Source organism: Bombina bombina, chromosome 3, assembly GCF_027579735.1.
Source record: "Bombina bombina isolate aBomBom1 chromosome 3, aBomBom1.pri, whole genome shotgun sequence".
In the NCBI taxonomy this organism is placed as follows: Eukaryota; Metazoa; Chordata; class Amphibia; order Anura; family Bombinatoridae; genus Bombina; species Bombina bombina.
In genome coordinates this window covers 460,133,938-460,150,936 of record NC_069501.1, presented here as the reverse complement: position 1 = coordinate 460,150,936, position 16,999 = coordinate 460,133,938, and the positions used below count along the sequence as shown (strand labels likewise).

Sequence of the window (16,999 nt, the reverse complement as noted above, 5' to 3'; positions counted from 1 at the left end):
GAAAAAGCTCTAATGCTCATTTATAATTGCACTATTGTTTACATATATCCCCTGCAAAAGAGTTAAACATATAGTTACAGGAAGAGTGTTGAAACCCCCACATTTGGGGAGTGGACCACTCAAGTCGAGAGATACTTATCGCTTGAGAGATACAGATTCTTGAGAGACAATAAGATAGAAATACATGAATACATGCTAGATCGCTGGAAACAGGCTTTTGAATCCCCTGGTGCAAACGCATAGAATCGCCCCTGATAACTTACCACTAGGCAACTATCGCCATACACTGGCCGACTGGGAGGCCCTCCCCATCCTCTTCTCCCCTCCTCATCCCCGTCCCTCCTCCTTCCCCCTCCCCCCCCCATCTTCCCTCCTCCTTCGTTCTTACCTCCCCTTTCCCTTTCCCCCCCCCCCCTCCCCTACTCTTCTTTCTCTTCTAAGAGTTCCCAATAGCTGATACGGGAACTCTTATCTCTTACATTTGTTTAATGTGCATTTGTTCAAGATATGTAACATGGAACAGTTGTAAAACTTTTTTTTCTTTTTCTCTACCTATTATTTATCAATGCATGCCCGAGCACGAAGATGGGTTTGTTCCCGCCCTACTTGCCATTCTCATACTACTTATGGACTTTCTGGACTTTATGGTTCTGTGGTACATAATGGGGCGGGGCATATGCTTCTATGTAATGTATTTTACCTTTTTTCTCTCGATGCATGTACTGTTCTTCTTTCTAATCTCCAATAAAGCTTTTAAAAAAAAAAAAAAAAAAAAAAAAAAAAAACATATAGTTACAATTAGCTCCAGAGCAATAATGCTCTACTGGGAGCTAGCTAAACACTTATGGTGAGTCAATGACAAGACTTATGGTGAGTCAATGACAAGAAGCATGTGCCATTTGCGGGCCCATGATAAATAACCAGCCATTACAAGTGGCATCTGTGCAACTACCAATAACCAGCTCACAGTAATATATTGCTGCTCCTAAACCTACTAAGGTATGTTTTTTATTAAGGGATACCAAGAGAACAAAGTAAATTTGATTATAGACGCACAGTAAATTAAAATTGCATTTTCTAATTGAATCATGAAACTTTATTCTTTGATTTTAATGATCTTTTAACAGGTTAAAATTACATTCTACTGTAAAAATACAATACTCATTTACTATGGGCTAGATTACAAGCGCTAATTTATCACGCGCCCGCAAACTGTCAAGATACATAACCAGTGATTACAAACAATTAGCGCTTATAAAATTAACCAGAGATCAGATCTCTTGTTAATTTGTGCCCCAAATGCCCCCAAAATACAGCGTAGTTTATTAAAAAATAAAATTGTAGCATTTTTATTTTGATAAAATAACTGCACTAGGCAGTATTTTGCGGATAAAGTTGGCGTGGGGTGTTAGAAAAAACAAAACAGCACTGAAAATGCATTTACATGGCAAACTATGGGAACTGAGTGTTCCCAGTAAATATATATGTATATGCTTATCTACATATATATTTATACGTGCATATACATAAACACATAAATATATAGTCAAATACATATATATTTACAATTTGCTGCCATTGCTGTGCTACTTACCCCTTTCGCTGCGCGAGGTTCTCATGCTGTGTCTGACGGCATCAGACTGAGGCTCCCATTAGAGTCTATGGAAGAACTTGTAATTCCAGTGCACTTTAGCGTGAGCTGGTATTACTCAATAGAACGCAAATATCGCTTTCAAGAAAGCGATATTTAGCGCTCCACTTGTAATCTGGCCCTAAATGTTTAACACCTGTATGCCTGTGCCCCTCCAATTAAAGATATAGTTGGCGAGCCAACCAGAAGAGGGCATACATATGTATGCTCCAATCACAAGTTTAATTATTATCTGGAACGGCATGCAGGTGAGTGTTCTAGGAACTTTTCTTCCAGGAGTTATCCCATAATAAAATAATGATTTTGCTCCTTAAAGGGTCATAAAACCCAGAATTTTATTTTCATGATTCAGACAGAACATACAGTTACTTCTATTATCAAGTTTTCCTCATTTTCTTTTATTGAAGAGCAGGAAGGTAAGTTCAGGAGTGTGCACGTGTCTGCAGTACTATAGGGCAGCAGTTTTGCAACAATGTTATACATTAGCAAGAGCACTAAATGGCAGCACTGTTTCCTGTTACGTTGTACTCCAGATGTGCACAATACCTATCTCTATATCTCTTCAACAAAGAACAACAAGAAGACAAAGTAAATTTTGATAATAGAAATAAACTGGAAACTTGTTTTCAATGGTTTTCTCTATCTGAATCAATAAAGTAACATTTTGGGTTTCATATCCCTTTAAAAATAAAATGAAGAGAAGAGATTTTGCTTGTTAGTTTTATATACAATGTACCTTTAATGTAAAAAATCTATTTGTGCAAATATGGATTTTACTGTGAAAAACTGTATGCAGTAAAAATAAGCTATTGAAGTTAATCAATAACCAAGTGTGGCATAGATACAATACAAAGTAGTATTATCTGACTTTAGTTTAAAGTGAGCCCAATTAGGTTAAAAGTCTTCTACTCCCTTGTGTGTCATTGTTCAAGGCCAAAAATCTTTATCAGCAAAGCATAGTCGGCGCTTCATTACAAAGCAGATTTTTTTCATGTTATCTGATATTCTAACTACTGGGTTCACAGTTTTCAATGCCATGAGATTAAAAAAATTAACTTTTTTATGATTCAGATAGAGAATACAATTTTAACAAAATAAAATAAAAAAAAAATAACTTTTCAATTTACTTCTGACATCAAATTTAATTTAATCTCTTAGAGCAAAAATGTATCATGTTTGCAGGGGGACAGGTTTGCAAATTGTGAATCTGTCCCCTGCAATCGCGACTTGTGGTGCTGTGCTGTATCATGTGGGGAAATTAACATTGCATAAGATCTTTCTTGTGCAATGCAGCCCCCAGTTGCGCGAGAGCAGGGCATGTCAATTACCCTGAACAAGTGAGTGTTGGTTTGATTGATCTCGCCACTTCTGAGGTGGAGAGGGAAAAAAAGCAGTTTCTGCTTCTTAAATTTGTGACTGCAGGCTTAATGGTGCTCCTGCCCCGCATTATAGCCTCATAACCTGTGAATGCATCGTCATCAATTTACCCCTTATTATCCTTTGTTATATTATACGGCAGAAGAGTTTGAAACTACGGTTATAATTCAATAAACCCCTTTGTCAAACTATCTTGCAAAAAAAAAAACTTGCTGCAATAACTAAATTGCTGATTGCTTAAAGATTGTTACCTGCCTCTTGTCATATCTGTGAGTTGTGATCAATCTCCATTATAATCAACTGTAATTATTCTTTTCTTGGCACATAGAATGAATTCTAAAGTAAAGGATACCAGCATAATTGTGGTTGTAATTATTGTTTTTCTAGGTTGCTCTTGTTTTGCATTTTATGTTGGAGATATGAAGTATTGGACACCTGCAGATACTTTATTCAGGCACCCCCGCTTATGAAACTGTGGATAATATAAGTGATGCAATGTCCAATGAATTTTAAACATGATCTCCCCTTTACAAGGGTGCTTAGTACCCTCAAAAGTGTCTATTAATCTAGCGCAATGTTTGTATCAATGTTATACATTCTTGCAGACACTGCTACGAAAAAAAGTGTTCAGTATGGCCTCATTGAAAGGTTCTTCAACAGGAGCATGGTTCAGAAAGTGATGTGTTTTTGCCTCTAAAGGGAAAATGTATCAATATTGCAGGCAGACAAGTTCTCAAGTAATGAACCTGCCTGCCTGCAATCACCACTTGGGATGCATCAACTAAGATTGCACAAGAATGCTCTTGTGCAATGTTGCTCTCTGGCGTGGTGGAAAGGAAACTGACAAGGAAACTCCCTATATAGTGCTGCAGAATCTGTTGGCCCATTTCAGGTTTTATTATAAAGATGATAATGACAATTAACATTATCATTATGTCACAATGTACATCCAGGGGTGGGTCTAGATCATATTATTGGGGGTTAATAAAGTTGGCTGTAAAGATAAAAAAAATTAAACTTTCATGGTTCGGCTTTGCAGGGGTTAAACACATACTTAAATACAAGCAACCGTGCAACAATATAATGCTTGAACGTTGAACAAATTTATATCATTTCAGTTTTGTACTTTTATGTCTCTTTAAATATCAAGACACCCCGTCTTCTGCTATCTATTTCTACCATTATACTTTTTAAATCCCCTTCTCCCTCCTTTACCCCTCTCCTTGTCTGCACAGAGCACCGGGCAAGTATTAAAGGCAATACCCTGCAAATTACTTGTAGCTGGCACCTTTGATATTTTGGTGCAGTACTGAATGGGTGTGCACACCCTCAAAAACCATTATGTGTACATCACTGTTTCTCAACTCGGGTCCTTAAGTACGCATAACATGCCAGATTCCCATATCTTAACTAGAGCACAGGTGAAATAATCAGCTGATCAGTAACCATGGTTACTAATCTGCTCTAACCCATCAGCTGATTATTTCCCCTGTGCTCTATTTAACATATGACAATATATTCTGTAAGGGATACTTAAAGGGACATGAATCCCAAAAAAAAAATATTTCATGATTTAGGTAGAAAATACAATTTTAAACTACTTTCCAGTTTACTTCTATTATCAAATTTGTTTCCTACTCTTGGTATCATTTGTTGAATGAGCAGCAGTGCACTATTGGTTTCTAACTGAACAGGTGGGTGAGCCAATGACAATCTGTATATGTATGCAGCCACCAATCAGCCGCTAGAACCTAGGCTCTTTGCTGCTCCTGAGTTTACCTAGATAAACCTTTCAGCAAAGGATAACAAGAGAAGAAAGCACATCAAATAATGGAAGTAATTTGGAAAGTTGTTTAAAATTGTATGCTCTGCCTAAATCATGAATTTAAGGACTGGAGTTGAGAAACACTTGCAACATTATGGGACATTAGATGAAAACAGAGTATAGTAGGATTGTTTGCTGTAACATTTTTTATGTGTTTAAGGTGTTGATATAATATCACATACTAGATAAGGCACAAGGTTTGCAAGAACCATAAATGGAGGTTAGAGGGCAAATTGTTTATAAGTAATTTGAAAACATAATTAGCAAAAAGTTCAGTTGGCAAATGGAATAGCCTCTCATTCTGCTGTTTACTCAACGATCACACATGTTACATAAATGTGATTACAAATGTAATAACAAATAGCTCTAATTGGCTACAATTAAAGGTATATGAAACTCAAACATTTTCTTTTGTGATTCAGACAGAGCATACACTTTTAAAAAATTATTTTTAAAAATTTCTAATTTACTTCTATTATCAAATTAGTTTGGTTCCCATGCTAGGAAGTGATGCCTACTACATAGCAGGAAGTTGTGCTGCCATCTAGTGGATAACATGCTTGCAAAACTGCTGCCATATAGTGCTCCAGACAAGTGCACACTCCTGAGCATACAACCCTACTTTACAACAAAGGATACCAAGAGAATGAAGGAAAAATCTGACAATAGAAGTAAATTAGAAATGTATTTAAAATTGCATGCTCTATTTGAATCATGAAAGAAAGATTTTGAGTTTCATGTCTCTTTAAAGTGACTGGAAACCCCACAATTTTCTTTCACAATTTGGATAAAACATACAATTTTAAACAAATTTCCAATTTACTTCTATTTTCAAATTTGCCTCATTATCTTGTTGTTCTTTGCTGAAGGAACAGAATTGCACTACTGGCAGCTAGCTGAACACATCTAGTTAGCCAATCACAAGAGACAAATGTGTGCAGGCACCAATCAGCAACTAGCTCCCACTAGTCTAGGATATGTGCATATTGTTTTTCAACCAGGGATAATAAGAGAACGAAGCACATTTGAAACTAGAAGTGAATTTAAAAGTGCATTTATCTGAATCATGCAAGATTAATTTTGACTTTCCTATCCCTTTAAGGGAGCTAAGAGTTGCAAAGTTCTGCCCGTTGTGCTAACAAATTGACTATTTTTGTAAATGCTTTCAAAATATGTATTTCCTAGATCTGGAGTTTTACAATTTGGTGCTGGCATAAACTATGCATATGTAAAAATACATTTTAAAAAATTGAATTGTGAGCTTGGCAGCAATTGCATAGTGCACACTTTGTACCTGTGGATATAAAAACTATAATACAAACTGTGAGAAAAGGCAAACTAGACTAGCTGTCCCTATTTGTTTGCTTTTATAGATTATTTGTAACATGAGAATTATGTACATAGCTAATACTCAGTAGGATGGTCAAATCAGAAATGTCCAAAGTTACACTCTAATCGACATTTACATTTTGAAATACACAGTGATAAATGTGTTAGCTTCTGGGTATTACTTTTCATGTAATTCTAATACATTTGAAACTTATATTATTAAGCATTTATTATATACTGCATCCAAATATAGACAACTGTCTAATATAAAAATGTATGTTTTTTATCTTTTACTTGTCGTCTGCAGAGTAAATAAACAGTGAGAGGTACTTACCTGGTTCAAATTCATCCTTTCCGGAATAAAAGTAAATTGCCAATAAGATCCCAGTTAAAGCTACTAATATTTTGATTAACAGACCCATGCTGAGGGTTGAGGTGCAGCTACTATTGCGAAAAACAAATCTTTCTGAATGCTTTTATGGTATGAACAAGGTCTAACTTATGTAAATGTTGTGCTTTAGAAGGCTGGGCTACTATACGGCACAATGTATGGGCTTGGTTTCTGACGTGAGAAGACTTGTCTACTGGTGAATTAAGAAATCATAGGTTTATACAAACACAGCATTTTATTTCAGGGCACAATTTATTTTGTCAGACTTAAAAAAGAGTAGCTTGTAGTCTTTTAATGCATATAAACTGCAAAGAGCATAAGAGAGTGCTGAGATTAAACAGCAAATCCTACAGCTTACAATTTCACTTACATCATTTAATTTTTTTAAAGGGACACTAAAGTCAGAATTAAGGTTTTTATGATTCAGATAGAGCATGCAATTTAAAAAAATATATATTTCTGATTCACTTAAATTGTAAAAAATGTGCACTTTTATATGCATGCTTTCTGAGGTACCAGCTCCCACTGAGCAATAATTCATGGTGTTTACATATTTGTGATCTGTGATTGACTGTGAAAACAACTACTCATTTGAAAGTCATACTAAGGGCCTGATGATAAAAGATTTTCTTGCTTGTAGTGCAGACTTCAGAGGGACTGAATTCACTGAATGCTAAAAGAAAAAGGGCAACCCCCCTAAACCCCCCCCCCCCTAATCCTGGCCCCTAACAACTTCCTAGCCGTGCACGTCCATGTATACCTTTCCACAGACTCAGAAAACAAAACTCTGGTAACCTCACTCTAATTCCTTTTGTATCTAAAGCCAATACCCCCTTCACTTGTGCACTCTGTTTGCAACAAGCTCACTTCTATCCATGACCTTTTTATCTCCCACTCCCTCAACCTTCTGGTTCTCACAGAACCTTGGCTCTCTCCTTTAGACACAGCATCCACTGCTGCATTGTCACATGGGGGTCTCCATTTCAGCCAAACTCATAGGTCTTTCAACAAATATAACCCATCTCTTCCCTCACATTTTCCTCATTCAAAACCCACATGATTTGTTTATTCTCTCCCCTCTCTATACGTGTTACAGTAATATACCGCCCTCTGGCTCCTCAACTCAATTTCTAGATCACTTTGCTGCCTGGCTACCTTATTTTCTTTCCTCAGACACTCCTGCCCTCATACTTAGTGACTTCAACATCCCTCTTGACAATTCCACTGCCTCCTCTGCAAAACAACTTCTGCAACTTACTTCCTCTTTCAGTCTGTCACAATGGACTGACTCTCCCACTCACAAAGATGGTCACTCCCTTGATCTTATCTTAAGCTATCGATGCACTATTTCAGGCTTCACAAACTCCCCTTTTCCTCTTTCTGACCTTCTTTTCCTTACTTGCAGCATCTCATCCCTCCCTACAACTCTCCCTCCTTCTACCCCTCACACCAAACTTCACAAAAGCATTATGTCATTAGATCAGCAGCAGCTCGCAAACCTCTCATCCATCTCCTCCTTTTCCTGCCCTGACTATTCTATCTGTCACTATAATTCCCCCCTTACATCGGTCCTTGACAATCTGGCTCCTCCTACCATAGCTCACCCTAAGCCCTGGCATACTCCTCTGACACGGTACCTACGCAGATGTTGCCATACTGCTTAGCGGCACTGGAGAAAACCTTGGAGTTCAGCCAGAGGCATAACTAGAAACCACAGGGCCCAGGGGCAAGAATCTAAGTAGGGCCCCCCTTCAAAACAAAAAAGGTAAATTTGATACATTTAATTTATTTTTATTTTTATACATTTAACACAGACAAAAAATGTGAATCAGATTACATGTCTGCAAAAGGAGGTGGTGCCCTGTGCCCATAGTCTGTGAGATGGTCTGACCCCCTATTACTGTATAAAGTGACACTGTTTAACCCACCAGTACTGTATATAGTGAGTTACACAGTCTGTAATCTACTGGTGAGATGGCTGGCCTGACCCTACCTGCCCCAGTACTTTATAAAGTGACCACAGTAGTCTGTGAGATGGTCTAGGCCCCCCGAACTGTATATAGTGGTACTGTATAATAACACTGTTTACCCGCCGCCCCCCATGCTGTAGTAACAAGGTCTGTAATTTTCTGGTTCCACAAACATACACACACACACACACATACATGCACAAAAAAACACACAGTCACATACTGTACATACATACACACATACACACAAACACATAAACACCAATGGGTAAAACAGAAACACGAACCCCTGTAGACAGAGGCACTAGTGAAGCATCACCGCACACTCAAATGATAACAGTGCAGGCAGTGGCAGGTCAACATTTTTTTTTTTTTTAAGCTGGGCCCCCACCCTCGGGGGCCCGGTTGCAGTTGCTACTTCTGCATTACCTGTAGTTCTGCCCCTGAGTTCAGCTGTCTTTCTTCACTACAAGTTCATCTTGAACTCCTATTACACTGCCCTTAATCTTTATAAGCAACACTACCTCTTTACTCTTATCTCCACTCTTTCTTCAAACCCAAAACGCCTGTTCTCCACTTTCAACACTCTTCTCCACCAACCCCCACCTCCTAATACAACTTTTCTGTCAGCTCAAGATTTTGCAAGCCACTTCAATAACAATTGATTCCATCAGAAACTAAATCAGCTCTCAGCATGCTTCCAGCCTCTCACCCCTTCAAAAGCTTGCAATTAACCAAAACCCACATATCCATATATTTAGCTCTTTTTCCCCTGTTACTGAGGAAGAAGTTTCTGCACTTATACTGCTCTCTCACATCACTACCTGTCCCCTCACACACATTTTCAACCTCTCCATCAGCACTGGTATATTTCCCTCATCTCTAAAACATGCACTGGTCACACCTATCCTCAAAACACCTTCTCTCGATCCAACCTCCCCATCCAAATACCGACATATTTCCCTACTCCCTCTTGCCTCAAAGCTTCTTGAAAAGCTAGTACATGCATGCCTATCCCATTTCCTTACATTACACTCCCTCCTTGACCCACTGCAATCTGGATTTCGCCCCCATCACACACAGAGACAACAATTGTTAAGGTTACCAACGACCTACTCACAGCAAAATCCAAAGGTCAAATCTCTCTGCTTATCCTCCTTGATCTGTCTGCAGCCTCTGATACTGTTGACCACCCTCTTTTGCTCCAAACCCTCCAATTCTTCAGCATTTGTGACACAGCCGTCTCGTGGTTCTCTTCCTACCTGTCTAACCATACCTTTAGTGTAGACTTCTCTGGGACTTCCTCTTCCCCGTTACCACTTTCTGTTGGGGTACTGCATGACTCTGTGCTCTGCCCTTTCTCAATCTACACATCATCATTAGGTTCCCTAATAAAGTCCCATGGGTTTCAATATCATTTGTATGCCGACGACACTCAAATCTACATCTCTGCTCCAGACCTATCTCCTTCCTTGCTAACTCGTGTCAATAACTGTCTTTCTCACATCTCTTCCTGGATGTCCTCTCACTACCTTAAGCTAAATCTCTCAATAACTCAGCTCCTTATTTCCCCCCCTTCTTCTAAAATCTCCACCCCCATCTATCTAATTGTCGACAACTCCATCATTACCCCTACCCGCATGCCCGATGTCTTGGGGTTACACTTGACTCAGATCTTTCTTTCACTCCTCACATTCAGGCCTTAGCTAAATCCTGCCACTTCCACCTTAAAAACATCTCTAAAATTAGACATTTCCTTGCACAAGACACCACTAAGATTTTAATCCACTCTCTCATCCTTTCCCACCTTGACTATTGCAACTCCGTCCTCTCTGGTCTCCCTAGCTGCCATCTAGCTACTTTACAACCCATAATGAATGTCTCTGCCAGGCTCATCTTCCTTACACGTCACTCTTCATGTGCTGCACCTCTCTGCCAATCCCTTCACTGGCTTCCTCTTGCCTCCAGGATTAAACACAAAACTCTGACTCTGACATACAAAGCCCTCAACTGCACTGCTCCACTCTATATCTCCGACATTGTCTCCAGATACTCTCCCTCTTGTCCCCTTCGCTCCGCTCACAACCTCCTACTCTCCTCCTCTTTTGTTACATCCTCACATTCCCGTTTACAGGACTTCTCTGGACTGGCTCCCATCTTGTGGAACCCTCTGCCCTGCTCCACAAGACTCTGCCCTAGTTTTGAAAGCTTCAAGCACTCCCTTAAGACTCTTCTATTCACGGATGCATACAACTTACACTAACCTTTCCTATACCAGTTCCTCTCCTCCATTGCTATCTGCCATGTACCTCCTTAGAATGTAAGCCTAAGAGCCCAACTGATTGCAGATCACCTTCACAAGAGCTGACTACAACAGTGCGACTCTAGGCAGGGCCCTCTTCCCATTTCATCCCAATAATTGCTACCTTGTATACCTTGTATGTGAAAAGCACAACTGGGCTTAAAGAGACTGCTCCTATGTGGTAACTCGCCATATAACAAACTACTGAGCTGTTGTTCGTTCCTGGTAGAGCACTTCTCTCTTTGTATGCAAATTTTTATGACCCTAGGGAGGTCTCCCTAAGGGTGATGGAAGGGAAACCTGACGTGGACTCCTTGCCCAAAGTGCTTAGAGGAATATGGCTGCACCTCACTGACGAGGCCCATAGAAGGCCGAAACGATCATCTGGGGTTGTCATGTTCCTTGTTCAGAGGAGATTTGCCTTTTATTTCAGTGCTGGACTGACCTTACTTGGCGGGATCAAACCGATATGCTTTAGGAAAGTCTTCCTCTCTGATAGCACAACTGGGCTAAAAGAGGCTGCTCCTAGGTTTTAACTCACCATAGAACAAGCTACTGAGTGGTTGTTCATTCCTGGTAGAGCACTTCTCTCTTTGTATACCTTGTACAGCCTATGTTTATGGTGCTGCGGAATCTGTTGGAGCTCTACAAATAACAGATAATAATAATAATAATAATAATAATATAATATAATAATATAATATAATAATATAATATAATAATAAACTAATAATAATAATAATCCAGCAGTGCAAGGTATCTCACAAGATTTTAGACAGGAAACATTTGCTATACTTATCTAAGGGGTGTTCTCTGAATTTCTGTTTGTGAAGAAGAGGCAAGCCCAGGGAAATATAACACGGCATTATATGAGTTCACATGTACACTTTGTATTTTATATTACTTTACACTTCAGATTTTGTCCTTCCAGTATTATTACATTTAATCTTTGCACTTTCTATTTTATATTTTTATACATGTAGATTAATCTTTAGATCCAGCAGTGATTTTACAAATTCTGTTTAAGGTTTGAAAGTTTCTGTGTATCTTTTACAAATTACATTGTACTTTGTATTTTCTCTATTGTAAAATAAAACAGAGCTTCATAAAGTGGGAGGGACAGGGCAGTTCCCTGAGCTTAACAGGGTAGTTCCCAAGGTATGTCTGAATCTCTCACAATTCTAGTGAAATGTTACAAGCATTTTAAACAAGCTTGTTGGACTGAATTATCTCACCAGTTGTATACACTTATTTAACTGACAGAAAAGTAAAAAATACTACACTAATGGCAAATACAATTTAAATGGAAGTGAAAACATTGTAGATTAATTAGTATTCACTGGAAACTGAGATTTTTGGGCCAATTTATTAAAGTGCGAGCAGACATGATACAATGTAGCGTATCATGTCTGCTGCACATCGATAAATGCTGTCAGCATTTATCATTGCACTAGCAGTTCTGGTGAACTGCTGTTGCAATGCTGCCCCCTGCAGATTCACGGCCAATCGGCCGCTAGCAGGGGGTGTCAATTAACCCTATCATATTCAATCGTGTTGATTTCTGTCCACCGCCTCAGAGCAGGCAGACAGGTTATGGAGCAGCCTGAAGGCTCGCCAAAAACTTGGGGCATCAAGCTCCATACGGAGGTGTTTTACAGTTAACTTTTCTCCTGTGAAATTCTGTATAGCAAAGTGCCTCGTTACTTTATATGGAAGACATCTATCATCTCTTTGGTACTTCCAGGTTCCTCCATTTTTCTTATAGATTTCAGTGAGTTTAGCCCCTTTGAAATCTGCACTATAATGTCTCTCCAAACCAGATAATCTCTCTGGGAAACTAAAGCTGTCAGTTTGTATTTTTTCTTTTTAAAAGAAAACAAAGAAAAAAAAAACTAAAACGTGCAATGCAATTTGTAAAAGATACACAGAAATATACAAAGTATACACGAAAACAAAGTTACACAGAAACTGTCAAAGAATAATAAGAATTTATAACATCACTAAATACACTGCTGTATACAAAATAAAATACAAAATAGAAAGTGCAATGTTTAAATGTATTAAAACTGAATCTGAAGTCTAAGGTAATATCCCTCTGTTACGCTACCCATCTATTTTCTTAGAATAATTGTTTCTGAAAAGCTGTGTTTATGAAAACCTATTCTAATATTCTCCAAATGTTCATAAAACCTTATTTTTACCTTTCTTTAGGTCTTTCTTACATAGATTTTATTACAAGAACACATTGGTAGGTAAACAGCATAGTTGGAGTTGCAGGTACCGTACTTCTAATGCCAAATCTCCTAGTTTTGTTTCCGTTATATATGAAATTATTTTTTATATACCATATATATGGTCACACAAATTATTTTTCTACACCTATAGGTGCCTGGTTTTAGTGACACCTATTGTGTTACTGATTTCTGTGTGTTATCTAGAAAAGGACACTAATCCCAAATTTTTTCTTTAATGATTCAGATAGAGCATGCGATTTTAAGCTTTCTAATGTACTCCTATTATCAATGTTTCTTCATTTTCTCGCTATCTTTCTTTAAGAAGCAGATTCAGAATCTCGGTTATGCTTACTTATTGGTTTGCTAAATGTAGCCACCAATAAGCATCCAGGGTGCTGAACCTAAAATGAGCTGGCTCCTAAGCGTTAAATTCCTACTTTTTAAATAAAAATGGCAAAAGAACAAAGAAAAATTGATAGTAGGAGTAAATTAGAAAGTTGCTTAAAATTGCATGCTCTACCTGAATCATGAAAGAAAAAAAATCGGGTTTAGTATCCCTTTAATATTTTTTAATTTCGATGGTGCTAAAATATTTTTAAGATTTTTATATATATATATATATATATATATATATATATATATATATATATATATATTTGTCACTTGTGCATGTGATCCAAAACTTCCTCCAAGTATATCACTGTGGGATGATAAAAAGGAAGATCTCAGGCACAGTTCCCTACTCACAAAGAAAGAAACCTAGTCCCTTGTACAGTCGATAGTTCAATCTGCAAATCTCTAGGCACATACATGACAGTATTATTGCTGTTCAAAAACCTAATCTCCACAGAACAGATTTTTCTTTTCATTTTGTCTGAAATTTATACATTTTGTTTTAGTTCATTTTCATTCATTTTCATTCATTGTCATTTCTAACTAAAATATTCGTTTTTAGCTACAGCGCAGATGTTTGCCATTTTTCTTTATCTGAAGCTGTAATCAGTTACATAAGCTTTGATTTTGCCATTCTATGTAATTCTTAAACTCATTGTTTTATTTATACATCTAATGTTTGTGCACTACATTTTTGGTAAAACTAAAAAGTTTACTTAAAGGTATAGTAACTAGTATATACAATACTTAAACGAACATAAAACACAATTTTTTCATTCATGATACAGATAGAGCATACCTACAGGAAGGTTGAGGCTCAATAGCAGGTGATTGGTAGCTGCACATATATGCCTCTTCTCATTCCCCTAATAATGTGTTCAGCTAGCTCCACCTAGTGCATTGCTGCACCTTCAAAAAAATATACCAAGATAATGAAGCCAAATTGATCATAGAAATAAAATGAAAAGTTACTTACAAATGTATGCTCTGGTTGAATTTATCATGGCCTTCTCCGCCGGGATGGGCATGTTTTAATAATTACTTTATATTTAGGTAACAAATTATTAAAACAAAGAACAAATACAACACAGTATACAGCCATACTGTATATACACACTAATTTTATTACAAGAACAGAGACTCCTATTTTGCATAACCTTTCACTTTACTACTCAGACAGCATTTAAAAGTAAAACATTTGAAGATTAACAGAAAAAATATGATAACAATGAATATATAGCTGAGACCAATGAGAACAGTCCTTTAGTGGTCAGAGATAGCAAGGACCAATCAGATGAATCATACTAGCCATATAGAGACCAGAAAGTAGCAAAACCTCCTCTTTTCTCTTTGCTGCTCAGGAGTTAAGTTCAAATTGTTTATTATATAAAGAATTTGCTTTGTTATATATATTAGTTATGATTTATTATTATTTTATTATTATTGATCTATTATTTCTATTATTACTGTTTATTTGTTTATTTTCAATTATTTCCTGTATTATTATTATTTTTTATTTTCTCTTAGTATTTTCTTTCATTTATATTCTATTCTATTTTATTCTATTCTATTTTATTTTACTTATTGTCCGTTTTTTCTTTATTAACTATCTTGCTCAGGTTTATTATTTTATTATTCTAAACTTGTGACATTTTTTATTTTCATTTTTATTCTCTTTAATTTTTGTCCGTTTTCGTTTCATTTTATTACCCTTGTTTTTCTTTTACCTCTCTTTTAACATCCTTACTTATTTAGTTTATATCACTGTCATAATTTGCCTTTTTTCTTCTAGAGCGTTTAAACTCCATGTTGTTGCGTACTCCATTTTGTTTTCTATCAGCTGTCTGACCACGCCTCCATTTTACGCGGTCACTACGCACTTGTATTTCCCGCCCTACTCACTCGATACTTCGTCTCTGTGCCTAACAGACGAGTATCGTTCCAGTTTACATTTCTATTTGCAACACATTATTGGTTTATATAATTAGTTTATTAATAACAATGTAGTTTTGTTGATATAACCTATTTTGAAACAGTTACCTTCATTGTATTACTTCAGTTAAGTATCAATATATATATATATATATATATATATATATATTATTTGAAAAAACTCTTTGTTGATTTTTTAAGTTATATATTTCAGTTTTCTGAGAGGACTTTTGTTAGAGTTCTGTAACATAGTGGCTAGGTATACTGCTTTCCAACCTAAAGTTGTGAGTTTGAACCTAGTCACAACTGTTTATTTTATATTATCTTCAGTTTATTTAATTACTTGTTTTTTAATCTCATATTTTATTTTAAAATGTCAGAAGATCCTAAATCTCAACTTCCAGAGAAATTTGTTCAGAATTTAATTAATAATTCTTTTGAACCTTTAAAACAACAGATGGATCAGCTCCAATCTGTTATCAGTAATTTTAATGAAATTCAAGGTCATATATATAAAAAGGCTTCTAGCAAATCTAAATATCTAAATACTGAGGGAAAATTTTCATCAGAGAGGAAATCTAATAAAGATCTGTCACGTCAGCTGTGTTCTGACATTTCCATGCCTGCTCATAAATGCAGAAGTGAACACTAGGGATGGGCGAATGTGTACATTTTCGAATTTCGAATATAGAACGAATGTTATTATCGAAATTCGAATTATAAGAACGAATATTCTATAAAATTCTATTTTCAATTTTTTTTCCAGTTTTCTAATGTGACATTCGATTTCGAATGTGACATTCGATTTCGAATGTGATATTCGATTTTGAATGTGCATATTCCATTTCGAATGTAACTTCCTTTTTCGAAATGAACATATCTATTATAGTTAATAGTGGTGTTAAAATTTGAATTTTAATTCGAAATCAACACCTCTATCACTTAATAGTTAGATTAAGTGATGGAGGTGTTGGTTTCAAATTAAAATTCGAATTTTAACACCACTAGTAGCTATAATAGATAAGATGTGTTAATTTCAAATTAAAATTCGAATTAGAATTTTACATCTTTGCTATAGTTTTAAATTCGAAATTAACATAATAATACATACAATTCGAAAACAATAACTATAACAAAGATGTAAAATTCTAATTCGAAATGAACATATCTATTATAGTTAATAGTGGTGTTAAAATTCGAATTTTTATTTGAAATCAACACCTCTATCACTTCAGTCTTCATATAATCATATAAAGTGATAGAGGTGTTGATTTCGATTTAAAATTCGAATTTTAACACCTTTAGTAATTAATAATAGATAAGATGGTTCATTTAGAATTAAAATTAGAATTTTACATCTTTACTAGTTAATAATTCGAAATTAACACAATAATAACTAAAATTCGAAATTAAAATACTTAAACACATCTATCACTTCATATAACTACTTTATAGGCCTTAAATTCGAAATTAACTCCATAATAACTATAACAAAGATATAAAATTCGAAAGTAACACCATAATAACTTTATTAAAGGGACATGAAACCCACATTTTTTCTTTCATGATTCAGAAAGAGCATGTGATTTTAAACA

The 16,999-nt window shown here is 36.2% G+C and overlaps 1 protein-coding gene across 3 annotated transcripts in view; it reads right to left on the bottom strand.

Annotated features, from left to right (window-relative positions):
- Positions 1-16,999, bottom strand: part of HSD11B1 (hydroxysteroid 11-beta dehydrogenase 1) — an 84,884-nt gene that overhangs the window by 38,480 nt on the left and 29,405 nt on the right. The window contains exon 1 of one of the 3 annotated variants that reach the window (XM_053704687.1): positions 6,517-6,670. The exons of the other annotated variants lie outside the window; for them this stretch is intronic. Coding sequence (XP_053560662.1) covers positions 6,517-6,604 — 88 coding nt within the window. The 5' untranslated portion in view covers positions 6,605-6,670. Of the gene's footprint in view, positions 1-6,516; positions 6,671-16,999 lie in introns of those variants that run through there. 3 annotated transcript variants of the gene reach the window in all.